Below are 13,649 nucleotides of genomic sequence, written 5' to 3'. Positions count from 1 at the left end.
TAATGAGTTGGCTTTTGGATATTTGTCAAAGAGGAATAAACAAAGGAGTCTGAGCAAACTTGAACTGCTCCACTAACGATCTGATTTTGGTTACGTGTCTTGACCAGTCTGTTACATCCTCCTAATACCAATTGGTTTTAGGATGGAAACTTATCGAGTTTGTTTGAAGTCAACTCTTCTTTAATGCGGGTCTTATTGTGTACAAGCCCAATAACAAATTTATCAGTGTGTGGATTACCTCTTAATCTCCTTGTTTGAGTTGCTTAGGCCTATTTTTTCTAAAGTCTAATATCAACCTCTCTCTCTTGTTCTATTAATATTGATATTTTGTTTTCGTAATTCTTCATAACTTTAAGTAATTAAGAAATGTGCTATTTTTACTCTGCACCACAGAATGTATAGTTTACTCTAGTGTTGTGAATAAGCTGTTTTTGAACAAGCTGCTTATAGTAGCGGGTTTAAGATTAGCCGGTGAAACCAGTTAATAAAATCAGTTGATCAAATCAGCCACTATAAACAGCTATTATCTACTAGGTATCAGCCGTTTGCCAAACACCCTTAGATATCCCCATTGGGTTTTTGATGGATGTTAATCATTGGGTAATATGGGCAATGAAAGAATCCATTTCTAAGCTAGCAAAACCATCTCTCGAGACTGATCGTCGAATAGCATCACCTAGTTCAACAGCTCGCTTTCTCATCTCATCTCCTTCTTTTGTACCCATCAAAGTCTTCACTGCATTGTCAATTGTACTCGATGTTACTAACTGACCGCGGTGTGCCCAATCCCTCACCAATGTACCGATCCTTAAAACCTCTGTCACCAACACACTGTTACGTGGCTGATCAGAATGCATAGGCCATGCCACAATCGGCACTCCCATGCTGATACTCTCAATGCACGAGTTCCATCCACAATGACTCATGAACCCACCTGTCGATGTATGAGCTAGAATATCCAACTGAGGCGCCCAGTCTTGTACAACAATCCCTCTATTTTTCACTCTCTCTTCATACCCCTGAGGTAACTCAGGCTTTTCGACACCACTTTCTGTAAAAATATCACCCGCGTCACAGTTTCTAAGCACCCACAAAAAATTCTGCTCGCTTGTCTCCAATCCTGTCGCCAATTCTCTAATCTGCTCGTAACTCAGTGATGTTGATGATCCGAAAGACACATATATCACAGAATCCTGCTTTTGTCTGTCTAGCCAGTCGAGGCACCAATGTCTTTGTCTTTCGGTCTTCCCTTTAACTTCGACAGGATTAAGGGGGCCGATCACAAAATGTTTCATGTCATTGTTCACCGAAATCTTCTCCAAAAGATCAACATATCTACCATCTATTAGCCTGGATGTGTTATAGAGCCTACCAGATTCAAACCCCAATGTCTTGTACTGATTAGCCACAAAACTGGAAATCTCCGGGCGACTGCACCCTTCAAGAGAAGGGATTTTTTTGGGATATCCTTTAAATCTAGCTCAAAAGGTTTCTGACCCATTTTCTCCCATGTGTTTAAGAAAAAGGTAAAGCCACAGATAGGAACAAAAACATAGGATTCAGCATTTGGGATGAATTTGACATCTTGGGTTACAGCAGAGAGTGCAATATCATGAATAACAATGATTTTTCTGAATGTAGTTGAGAGTACTTGTAGGAGTTTAGAAACAGGTTTTCGAAGATGGGTAGCAGCTTCAAAAAGCGGGTAATAGTGCGCTGGAAAAGGCAGTGAGGGATCGATATCAGAAGGAGTAGCGGGATAAGGTGGAAGTTGGAAGTCATGGAAACGGATTTTGTTTGAAATTTCTGGATCCCAACCAAGGATTCGGAGTTTTGCTTGTTGGTTGTGAGTGGCAGATCCAGCGTAATGAACAGGTAAACCGTAGGTGGCAATGAGATGGGCTAAATGGAGAAGTTGATTTAGATGGCCTTGCATTGGAAGGGGTACCATTACTACTGCTACTTGAGGATCTTCTGGGCATTTGTTTTTGTTTCTATTATGGACTTCCATTTAGTGTTAATGTTTTGTGGATGATAGAGGCTGGGGATATCCTTTGTTCTAAGTACTCATAAGGAATTGCTACTTGGTATTGGTGCTTTTCTAGCCCCCCCATTATAGTTCAAAGTATTTATGGAAAAAATGTTCTTAATAATCTCACTTATTGCCCATCTGCAATGAATAATTCTTACTATTGAGTTTTTTGAAATAATTCAACTTTTATATATTTTTTGCTGATAGCACCCCTTTTCACATTTTAACTTGCTACTGTTGGTACTAGCCATCTAAGAGGACTACGGGTAGACCAACGAAAAAGTATAGGGAGAAAGTATAAGTGAGTGCAATGGATAGTAAGTACCTATAACAGACGCTTAAAATATATCAAATAATATTATCACTGTTAACAAAATATATCAAGTTATCAAAAGAATTAATTGTAGAAATTATTCACAACATATAAATAATACCTGAAATTATTAGAATAATTTTTCTCATATATTTTGATTAACATGAAGTATTTTGTCACATTAATAAAATGCTAGAATTCATTTTTCCACCTCCTAATAATAAGACATACATATGTAGTTGCTTACCTCATCAATTCTTGTTATTGGACAGTGATAAAGCAGCTAAGGTGGGACCGTGGGAGCACTAAGATTTTTGTTGGAATATGTGGTGTATATCTGCTCCCCCATATAGAAGTATATCCTTAAGGTAGATATTTCAGCATTGTTAGGATTCCTCTCGCCATATTTGAATTAGGTGTCTCATTTAGTTATGTATACTTAATATTTTTATCGTATATATTTGTAATTATCGCATTTAGTTTTGTGAAGATTATATTAAGTATCTCTGTATGTACTCGCTTGTCACAAAGGCACACCTTAACTTATCGGTTACTTGAATCGACCCTATCTTAACCTTTATTTTTTAAAAATAATAAAATTTTGGAGACTCTAACAGTCAACCTGATTGATAGAGCCAAGATGGTCTAAGGAGCATCACTATGTGATAATTTAGCTCAGTGTAACATAATTTGTATTATTTAATCTGTATTATTTTTTTATTTGAAAATAGAACCCATTTTCTTTTAATCTCAATGATACGTTTTGAGTTTGTTCTGAATTCATTCACATAATTTAATAGTACAATAATTTGTTTAATTTATTTTTTGTGATACTATTAAGATCAAAACCAATTAGGAAAACAAAAAGAAATTTTTGGGAATCAAAATAGGTAAGATTAAAGAGAATATTATGTGATTTTAGCCATGATTTGTCTTTTGTAAAATTATATATCCTTATCTTGATAATGCTTAATAAAATTATGTAAAGTTAATGTTAGGAGTGGTAGTGGGTATTGTAGTTATGATGTTCTTGAAATTGCTTAAAATAATTGGACGAAAAAAGAGGGACATATTTTTGTTAAGATATAGAAATACTCCACATTTTGTCAATTTTCTTATAAGAAACCATCATTAATTATGATTTGTGGTGGGATGGGCATGACCGCATGGGCATTCTTATTTTTTAGACCCCCTAATTAATAGTTAATTTTCAAAAACATGTAATAATAAATATAATAGAAGTATATACTTCCTTCTATTCACTTGGTACATTTGTCAATTTGCCAATGCATGTTTTTAATAAAATTTTAATCAATATTCCCTCCATTGCATTTAATTTTTAGCATTTTCATTTTGGTCTATTCCACTTAATTTACATCATTTCTATTTTAGGATTATGACCCACTATTTCCTTTTAATTTCATCCATATACTTTAACTCTTTTTAATTTCATCCACACAATTCATTCTTTCTCTTTATTTATTACCATTACCCACCTTTTTCTTAAAAAAACAATTTTATCTTTGATGCAAATTATAGAGAACAGAGAGAGTATGAACTTTTATAATTTTAAATTAGAAATATTTAGGATAGAATTAGTTTATTGTATTGGTGGATTCCATTTCTTTTACGACATGTTTGGTTAACGGTATTAATTGGTGGTAATGAGAATGATTTGTAGTGTAAATTTCATGATGTGTATCATATCATTCCCAAGGTAATGAAAATTTGATCATAAAAATTATTCATAATTTTTCATTACTACTTAATGCTACATGTTTAAATGATAATGCATTTAAATGAGTTAATTTTGCGAAGAAAATGAAAATGACGAGAATATCTCCATAAAAATTTTAGAAAAATGTGATAAAATAGTGACAAGTCCTTGTTGATGAAATTTTAGAAAAATGTGATAAAATAGTGACAAGTCCTTGTTGATGAGTTAAGCTACACTTTGGGGACTCAACTTTGCAATAAGTAATTGGTTGATTAATCTATGGTGTGTGTGAAGGATGGCAAGATAAACAAATCAATAATCAACACACGTATGATTCACCAAATGAAAACAACATCCACCATATCTAGCTATCATTTCATTAATGTATTTGATGAACAAAAGCTATCAAGTTATATAGTGAAAAAACCATCATTTTCTAAAAAAGAACCCTTTCCATGTATACATACCAATGACATAAGGGTGTTTGGCAAATTAATTTATTGAGCAATTTTAGCTTATTTTAATATAAATAGAAGGTTGGGTGGTCAAACTAGATAATGCTAGTGTTTGGTGAATTAGCTGGTTGAAACAGCTTATTAATACGAATAAGCTGTTTTTAAACAAGCTACTTATAGTAGCAAATTCAAAATCATCTAGTCAAATCAGTTAATAAAATCAGCTAGTCAAATAAGTCATTATATCAACTATCAACTACCAGTTATCAGTCATTTGCCAAAACATGATATAGTATTTTCAACAAACCCTTACTATATATTGATATACCAAATGACGGAGTAGTAAACAATACGTACTTCATTCAACCTTTCCAACTTTACACTACTTCTACTCCCAACTCCATAATGGAAGTCCAAAATTGTTGTAAACAAGAACACCAAGTAGTAATTTTAATGGTTCCTCTTCCAGCACAAGGCCATCTCAATCAACTCCTCCATTTCTCTCTTCACATTTCAACCCAATTCAAATTACCCGTTCACTTTGCCGGATCTTCCACCCATAACCGCCAAGCCAAGACCCGACTCCATGGATGGAGCTCCCAATACCTTAACAATATCCATTTCCATGACTTCAAACTCCCTCCTTACAACTGCCCTGCTCCTAAACCAGACCCATTAGTTCCTTTCCCTGCCCACCTTCAACCCTTATTCGATTCAATTGATCATCTACGTGAACCCATTTATGAACTCATCCAAGAACTTTCCACAAAGTTCTATAGGGTTGTTGTGATACATGATACAGGAATGGCATCTGTGGTTCAAGATGTTAAATCAATACCAAATGCAGAAAATTACGCATTCTTGACAATATCTGCTTTTACTCTTTCCGCCATGAATCAAGAACAGTTTCTTGATCTTGATTCAGATATACCCAATTCTTTGCCTTCCATGGATGGGTGTTTTACACCCGAAATTTTGAAATACTTCGAAAAACAACATAAGTTTTTTGGATTTGAATCAGGAAGAATATGTAATACATCTAGATTAATCGAAGGTAAATTTGTTGAATATTTAGAGAAATTGTCTCGAAATTCTGAGAAAAAATTCTTTCCGATTGGACCCTTAAATCCAATCCAGATTGAAAGAACGGATGATGAAAATTATATTCAAAAATGGCTAGAGAAACATGAAAAAGATTCAGTTCTATACGTCTCGTTTGGATCGACAACATCAATGACAGATGAACAGATTACAGAATTAGCATTAGGGTTAGAGAGGAGTGGTGTAAAATTTTTATGGGTTCTAAGAAATGCTGATAACGGTGATATTTTTTCACCCAGTAAAATTGGGAATTATCAAGATTGTGATAGAGGATGTAATAATGTATCTTGGGGTTTAAACTATCGGCTGTTAGAAGGGTACGAAGAAAGAGTGAAAGAAAGAGGAATGGTGATAAGAGAATGGGTGTCACAACTAGAGATTTTAGCACATCCGTCGATTGGTGGTTTTATGAGTCATTGTGGGTGGAATTCATGTATAGAGAGTATTAGCATGGGTGTGCCCATTGCGACATGGCCTATGCACTCGGACCAACCTAGAAATGCAGTTTTGATAACAGATGTGCTTAAAATTGGTATCCAAGTAAAAGACTGGGCACGTCGTGCTGAGCTAGTGTCGTCTAGTATGATTTGTAATGTAGTGGTAAGATTAATGGTGTCGGACGAAGGAAAGGAGATGCGAAAGAGGGCACAAGAATTAGCTGATCGTGTTCGTGCATCAGTTGCTAAGGACGGTGTTTTTCGTAAAGAAATGGCTTCGTTTATTTCTCATATTACTCGATTATAAGGGTGTAATTATATCTACATTCGGACTCTATTCTTTGTATCAAACATATAGTCGAATTTAAATTAATAGGGTCTAAAAATAGGTGACTTCAAACCCTTAAATTAGTGTCGAGTTGAATCTTTGATATTTTTATTTTGCTACATTTTTATTGATATGTTTGTCACAGACTCCATCCTCCTCTTTCTTGCATCATTTTATTTTAGTTTGTTCTATTTATTTTGCACTTTTCTTTTCGCAATCGTTTCTCCAAGACTCCAACAAATTTCTATCATCCATCTGTCATGGTTTTATCTCTTCGTCTTAACCACTTATTTCTATCATTTACTTATTTTTTTTGTTCTTGCCCTCTTGCTTCTCTCGTTTATTTTATTATTAGTTCTTTTATTTTCTTTTATTTTGTAGTTGAGTCTACTTATTTATTTTATTTATAAGAATTTAATTTATCTTTTTCGTGTAGTTACGTCTCTTTATCTTTCTCGAGCCAGAGGACTCTTTTGGCCGCGCTCTCCTTTATAGGTATGAGTTTTCGCCGTTTTTCATGCCCCAAATCCTGTTCATACTTTTTTTATTAGTGGGATACACTGGGCAGGATAATGATAATGACGATTTATTTTTTATCTAATTTTCTAACACAATTTTTCTTTTTCTCAACGCATTCTGATAGGGACAAAGAAAATAAAATTTAAATACATAATTTTTTGACATTGATTGTAAATTATAGTGTTATTTTAAAATTACAAGAAGAAATCTGAGTGTTTATATGGATAGATATGTACCATATATTGAAGAGAAAAAGGACATTACTACTACGATATTTTTGAAAGGTAAAGGATATGGGACTTACTAAATTTCGCTACTCTTTTTATTTTATCGTCACTTCTTTAAAATTACGAATTTGTCCCTGAAATTTAAAAAATTACAAAATCGCCACTGGACTTAAAACTTAATTAACAAATGTAAATCGCATTTAATAACACTATTAACACTTTAATCCCGAAGATTTGTCTATATATATCAAATTCTCAGACGCGTTCTTGTATGAAGTACGAATTCAAACACGGTACTATCTCTCTAAAAACTCTCTAAAAACGTTGTTCGATTTTAAACAAGTTGTTACTTGTAATCGATTAACTATGGCTAACGAAAGCGATTATGAATCGGATCCGGTACGTAAATTTTTCGATTTGAATCATTGGAAATATGTTTAAAAAAAATGATCGCACCAAACTAGGCGACTGAACCATGGTCCACTGGCCGAAAATCAAGAGCTTCGTATTCAACATCATCAGCAACATTATCATCATCACTTGAAACCCCCCAACTACTCTACATGCTACTAGCTTGGTCCTCAAGAGGGGTTCGCACTAGGTCCAGCGCACTCGAACGTTGGGCAATGCTGCGTCTGGCAGCCTCTTCCTGCCTAGCCCTTCTAGCTGAACCTGTTACCCCCCTCTCATGCGGGTCCTCTTTGAGTAAGGTATGCCTAGAACTATTACCGCTCAACAAGTTTCTAAAAAAACTCTTTCCTCTTCCTTGATTACCAGCCATTTACTACAATTTTTGATAATTTAAGTAAATATTAATAATAAATGAACATAATCAAACATTACGTTAAATTAACCACATAAAAAAAACAATAATTAATTAGCAACAACATAATTTACCTAATCATTACCAACAAACATAATGTTACAACATATTTATTATTAGGATTATTAATAATATTATTGTAATTAATTTTTAAATTCACAATAATCATAATAATAATAACAATATTAACAAAAAAAATAACATTAATAATAATCATAACAATAATAACACAAACAATAACAATAATTATAACACTAATAACAAAAACAATAATTAAAAATAAAGTCAAAGGAAAATTTAATAACATTAACAATAACAACAACAACAACAACAACAACATCACCAACAATAATAATAAAAATAATATTCAAAAGAATATAAAAAAGTTAATAATAATAATTATAACAAACATATTTAAAATAACAAATTAATAATTAAAACAAAAATAAAAATTTAATAATAAAAATAATAACAATCACAACAACAATAATAATAATAATAATAATAATAATAATAGTAATAATAATAATAACAATAATAATATAATTAAAAATAATAATAATTATTCAAAAAAAACAAAAAAAAATTGAATCGCACAGATCTGGGCGACCAGAGTTCGGTCCAGTGGCAGAAAAAACTGCTGTTGGACCCCGGTTCAGTCGCACAAAATTGTGCAACTAAACCGGGATTCAGCCGTGATTTTTTCTATGACTGGACCGGGGTCTGATCACCCAGATCTGTCGCACAAAATTTAAGGATTTAATAACGGTGTATCTCTACCTCCCTTCACTCCCATTCCATTTTCTAGAAATTGGTATCCGAAGATACTACTTGCATTATTGCATACGACAAAATTAAAACAAAAAGTAAGTAACACGTTAGTGGAATCCAGAGGGCTCCAAAGAAAGTCAACAATTCAATATTTATATGTAGCGTTATAATCAAATCGATTTCACATCGATTTGAAAAGATTTTCAGTTTAAAATAGGACTTTTAAATATTAATAATTATTTTATAATTATCAAATCATCTTACTATAAGACTATTTTATATAAAAATTTATGTTTAAAAAATAAATTTACAAATTATAATTACATAAAATATAAAATTTTCTATTTTAAATCAATTTAAAATAACTAATTTAAAATCGATCCGAATGAAAAAAATTCCCCTGTAAAGCCATATCATTATTTGGTTTTTGTTTGACATATCCAAGTGAATAAAGGTGACAATGTCAAAAAGCAATGAAGTGATTTCCACATTTCTTACCAATATTTTTATATTATTATGGAACAGGCAGAGTAAAAGGGTGCACTGATTGAATCCAAAATTATTAATGAAAAGTGAGAGTATTTGCCTTTTTGAGTCGAGTGACTTTTTCACCATATTTTTTTTATGGGTATGAGTTGTTGTCGTTTTTTCCTTTCAAATTCTGATCATAACTTTTCTATGAGCGGTATACAGTGAGTATGATGATGGTGATGAGAGTATTTGCTTTTCAACTGAGAAATTCTTATTGTGTTTGATAATTCAACTAATATTTTTTATTTAAGTTTTTTTCTTTTTTTTCTTGGAGTTTTTAAAACTACATCTTAAAGTAATAAGTTGTAGAAAATAGAGAAAGCAAGTACTACTTTTTTTGGGTAAGTTTTTAGGGTCTTGAATTTAGTTATCAGCTAGATTTTTCTTTTCCTAGGTCTATTCTGTAATTAATAAATAAATAGAGTTGTAAAAAACTAAAAATTACTCTATGTTTCCTTAAAGTTATTCTTATTTGTCTTTTTGGGCGCTCCACTAATTTATATTAATTAACCTTAATCATCATGGTTTAAATATCTTATTAATGCTTATGATTCCTATATATTTTCCGCTAATTCCATTTTAACATTTTGTATACCCTACGTATTTTACAGTAACTTTATTTATACATTTTTTTAATAGTCATGATCCTCATATTTTTTTTTCCTTTTAACTTTATTTTAATAATTGTTTAATATTTAGATCCTTATTTTTCCTCCATCAAATTTATTATTCTATAAAAAAATATATTCACTATTTTAGAGATTCTAATATTCTTAAACTTCATAAATATTACTTGTGAAAACAATATTAGAAAACGTAAAAAAATATATATACTCACATAATTTCTATAAGTTAGAATATTTAACTCATACACCGTGCTCTAGGCATATCTCACAGTTATGCACACCGATTTGTGATATTTTATGAATGCCTCATGTTAAATACACAATCATTAGCTATATCCATATGAATGCAAAATAAGTCTCCCTACCTTAAACTTAGTGCTTATAATTCCATTTGAAAGGAGGGTCAGATGAGTTTCATATTTGTTTTGATAGAATATAACATAAATTGTGACCATAAACATTAACTTAGTTTTTTATTGAGATCCTAATAGATCTATATTTTGACACTTATTTTTGGAAATAGATTGAGATCAACTACATAAATTAATAGATTAACATCAGCTATATAAACCAATAGATCAGTTCTACAGGTGTAAATGCTAATTCAAGTAGATAACAATATAGGTAAACAATGCTCAAGTGACCGCTTACACTCTAGTACAATGTCATATGATTCGCTAATCTCCTTGTGAATCGCAAATTAAAAAAGCGAATTATGATCCGTTTTTGGCTATTCTTGGGCAAGTTTGAGCGAATCGCAAATTTAAAAAAGAAAATTAACTAGCAAATTATGTTACACTGGTCTAGTATCTTGTATTGTGCAGATAAAGATGATCATCTATTGATGTATGCAATGAAAGAATCCAATTCTGCTCGAGAACTTCCTTGATCTTCAACTAATCCTCAAACTGCAACAACAACAACGCCAAAAGCCTTAATCCTAAAAAATTAGGGTCGGCTGTATAAACCAATAGATTAGTTCCACTGATGTAAATGCAAATTCAATAAGATTACAGTATAGGTACACAATGCTCAAGTGACTACTTCCTCTCTAGTATCTTGTTTTGTGCAGATAAAGATGATCATCTACTGATGTATGCAATGATAGATCCAATTCTACTCGAGAACTTTCTCGATCTTCAACTGATCCTCGAACTACAACAACAATATCGCCAAAACCCTTAACCCTAAAAAACTGGGGCCAGCTATATAAACCAACAGATCAGATCCACCAATGTAATGCTCAAGTGACTACTTACTCTCTTATATCTTGTTTTGTGCAGATAGTAAATAATCATCTACTGATATGTGCAATGAAAGACTTCAATTCTACTCGAGAACTTCCTCGATCTTCAACTGATTCTCGAACTGCAACACCAAGCTCAACCGCCCTTCTTCTCATCGCAACACCTTCATCTGATACCATAAGTCTCCTTACCACATTTTCCACACTAGTTGATGCATCTAATTCATCCCTATGTTCGCAATCACTAACCAACAAACCAATCCCTAAAACTTTTGTTATCAAAATACTGTTCTTAGGCTGATCAGAATGCATAGGCCATGCTATTATAGGCACTCCCATTGTGATACTCTCCAAACAAGAATTCCACCCACAATGGGACAGGAACCCCCCAACTGAAGGGTGTGCCAAAATCTCAAGCTGAGGTGCCCAATCCCTTACAATAATTCCTCTTTTTTTCACTTTTTCTTCATACCCTTTTGGTAATTCAAGTTTTCTTCCCTGATTTGGTGCAAAAACATCACTTTTATCAGAATCCCTTAAAACCCATATGAATTTTTGATCACTTTTCCACAACCCAATTCCCAATTCCCTGATCTGTTCATCATTCATTGATGTAATTGTACCAAAAGACACATAAATCACAGAATCCTTCTCTTGTTTATCTAACCAATCGAGGGCTGGATGTCGAAAAAACCCGGGTTTTCCTTCTATTTTCACTGGATTAAAGGGTCCCACAGCAAACAGTTTCCTTTTAGAATCTGTTTGTAGTTTTGACAGTAATGCCAAGTATCTACCTTCAATGATCTTACAAGAATTGAACAGTCTGCCCGATTCAAATTCTGACAGTATTTTATGTTGATTAGCTATGAATTTCTCAAATTCTGGTGTAAAACACCCTTCTCTAGATGGTATATGTGCAGGAACATCATGATCGAGCTCGAAAGGTTTATCCTTTAATGATTCCCATTTGTTAAAAAAGATAGTAAAAGCAGAAACTGATAGAAATGTGTAAGATTCAGCATTTGGGATTAGTTTTAGATCTTGTACTACTGAAGCCATTAGATTATCATGAATGATGATCACTTTTCTATACTTATTTGAAAGTTCTTTTAATAGACTGTAGACGGGTTGTCGAAGATGTAAAGAAGCATCGAAAAGAGGCTGAAGATGTTGAGGAAACTTGATGTTTGTATTAGGATCAGGCTGAAGTGAGGTAAAGGGAGGGAGTTGATAGTCATGAAAATGGATATTACTCGTTCTTTCGAGGTTCCATCCATGAAGTCGGAGCTTTGCTTGGCGGTTATGGATGGCAGATCCTGCAAAATGGACTGGTATTTTATAGGTGGTTATGAGACGAGTTAGATGAATGAGCTGATTTATATGGCCTTGTGCAGGAAAAGGCACCATCACTACAACTATATCAGTTGGGTTAAGGCCATTTTGACAGCAAATATGTTCATCCATTTTGTACCAATTCTAGGGTATGATTGTTAATGGGACCATGATTGTTGGGGAAAAGAACACAAGTTCTGTTTGTTTGTTATGTGTTATTTTGGGATGAACAGAAGAGAAAGTTTCTTGTGCCAAACTGGTGTGTTCTTGACAGAAAGATGGCTTTGGCAGTCTTATTGGTGGATCATGGACTAGGACTCATTTTGTCATGTGCACTTTTTTATTTATGTAAAGTAATAGATAATTAGAGCTGTTTATTCAGGTTATTGGATTAATTTCGGATTAAGTGTTTTATGTTGGTATGAAATGGGATCTCATGTCTGCATAAATTTTTACATAATTGTAAATTCTTTTAGAAGTCAAGTTAAAAATGGATTCGATTATAAAGTCTGATAAATAACAGATCATCGAATATGTTTCGAACACCTCTACAGATTATGTTTGATACTGAATGTCAGTTGAAGATAACCTATAAATCAATAATAAGGATAAAGTTGTATATGTTCAACCCTTTCAACCCTCAATGTAGGTGGGAGACTGGGAGTAACGGGTGATGTAATATGTGAATTGATACTTTATATTTTATTAAAATTAAAGTACATTGGAGTAATATTTTATTTTGGAATTTGGAATCTTATGGTTGTCTATTTATTAATTTATTTATTATTTTTGTTCTTTTTGCCCAATTTGTGTTAGACTTTTGGGAATGGGTAATGATGTAATGTTGGAGATTGAGATTGACACAATATATTTTTGGGTCTAGTGATAAGTTGTGTTCTTGAGACCATCACAACATATATCTGAGCTAAATATGGGAGCGTTTTTCAAGTCCAATTGGGTAAAAATTTAAGGGAGACACATATTCGTGCACTTTTGGATAAGAGTCGGGCCGTGCGCAAACTAAAATAAGTCGGGGCTTATTAAAATTAAAACCGGTTCAAATGGTCCAAACTCTCTCGGCCCACTCTGACCTCACCCTGCCCTGTTTATAATTTTGTTCTTTTGAGTTTAGATCAAAAGAAGCATGTCAAATTGAGTAAAATGTCCTTTAAATTCATTAATTGCCTTTGT

The 13,649-nt window shown here is 32.8% G+C and overlaps 2 protein-coding genes and 1 pseudogene across 2 annotated transcripts; 1 reads left to right on the top strand and 2 right to left on the bottom strand.

The window, feature by feature from the left end:
* Positions 1 to 319: 319 nt before the first annotated feature.
* Positions 320 to 2,441, bottom strand: LOC130813439 (zeatin O-glucosyltransferase-like; annotated as a pseudogene).
* Positions 2,442 to 4,768: 2,327 nt separating this feature from the next.
* LOC130813434 (zeatin O-xylosyltransferase-like) lies at positions 4,769 to 6,532 on the top strand. The gene has a single exon (XM_057679269.1). It carries the CDS (start codon positions 4,923 to 4,925, stop codon positions 6,360 to 6,362), a length of 1,440 nt encoding a protein of 479 aa, XP_057535252.1. The 5' UTR covers positions 4,769 to 4,922; the 3' UTR covers positions 6,363 to 6,532.
* Positions 6,533 to 10,328: 3,796 nt separating this feature from the next.
* LOC130813426 (zeatin O-glucosyltransferase-like) lies at positions 10,329 to 12,773 on the bottom strand. The gene has a single exon (XM_057679263.1). The coding sequence runs from the start codon at positions 12,588 to 12,590 to the stop codon at positions 11,175 to 11,177; it is 1,416 nt and encodes a 471-aa protein (XP_057535246.1). The 5' UTR covers positions 12,591 to 12,773; the 3' UTR covers positions 10,329 to 11,174.
* Positions 12,774 to 13,649: the final 876 nt, after the last annotated feature.

This window comes from Amaranthus tricolor, chromosome 1, assembly GCF_026212465.1.
Source record: "Amaranthus tricolor cultivar Red isolate AtriRed21 chromosome 1, ASM2621246v1, whole genome shotgun sequence".
Classification (NCBI taxonomy): Eukaryota; Viridiplantae; Streptophyta; class Magnoliopsida; order Caryophyllales; family Amaranthaceae; genus Amaranthus; species Amaranthus tricolor.
The sequence above is the reverse complement of the archived record's forward strand: the minus strand, read 5'-3'. Positions and strand labels throughout refer to the sequence as shown.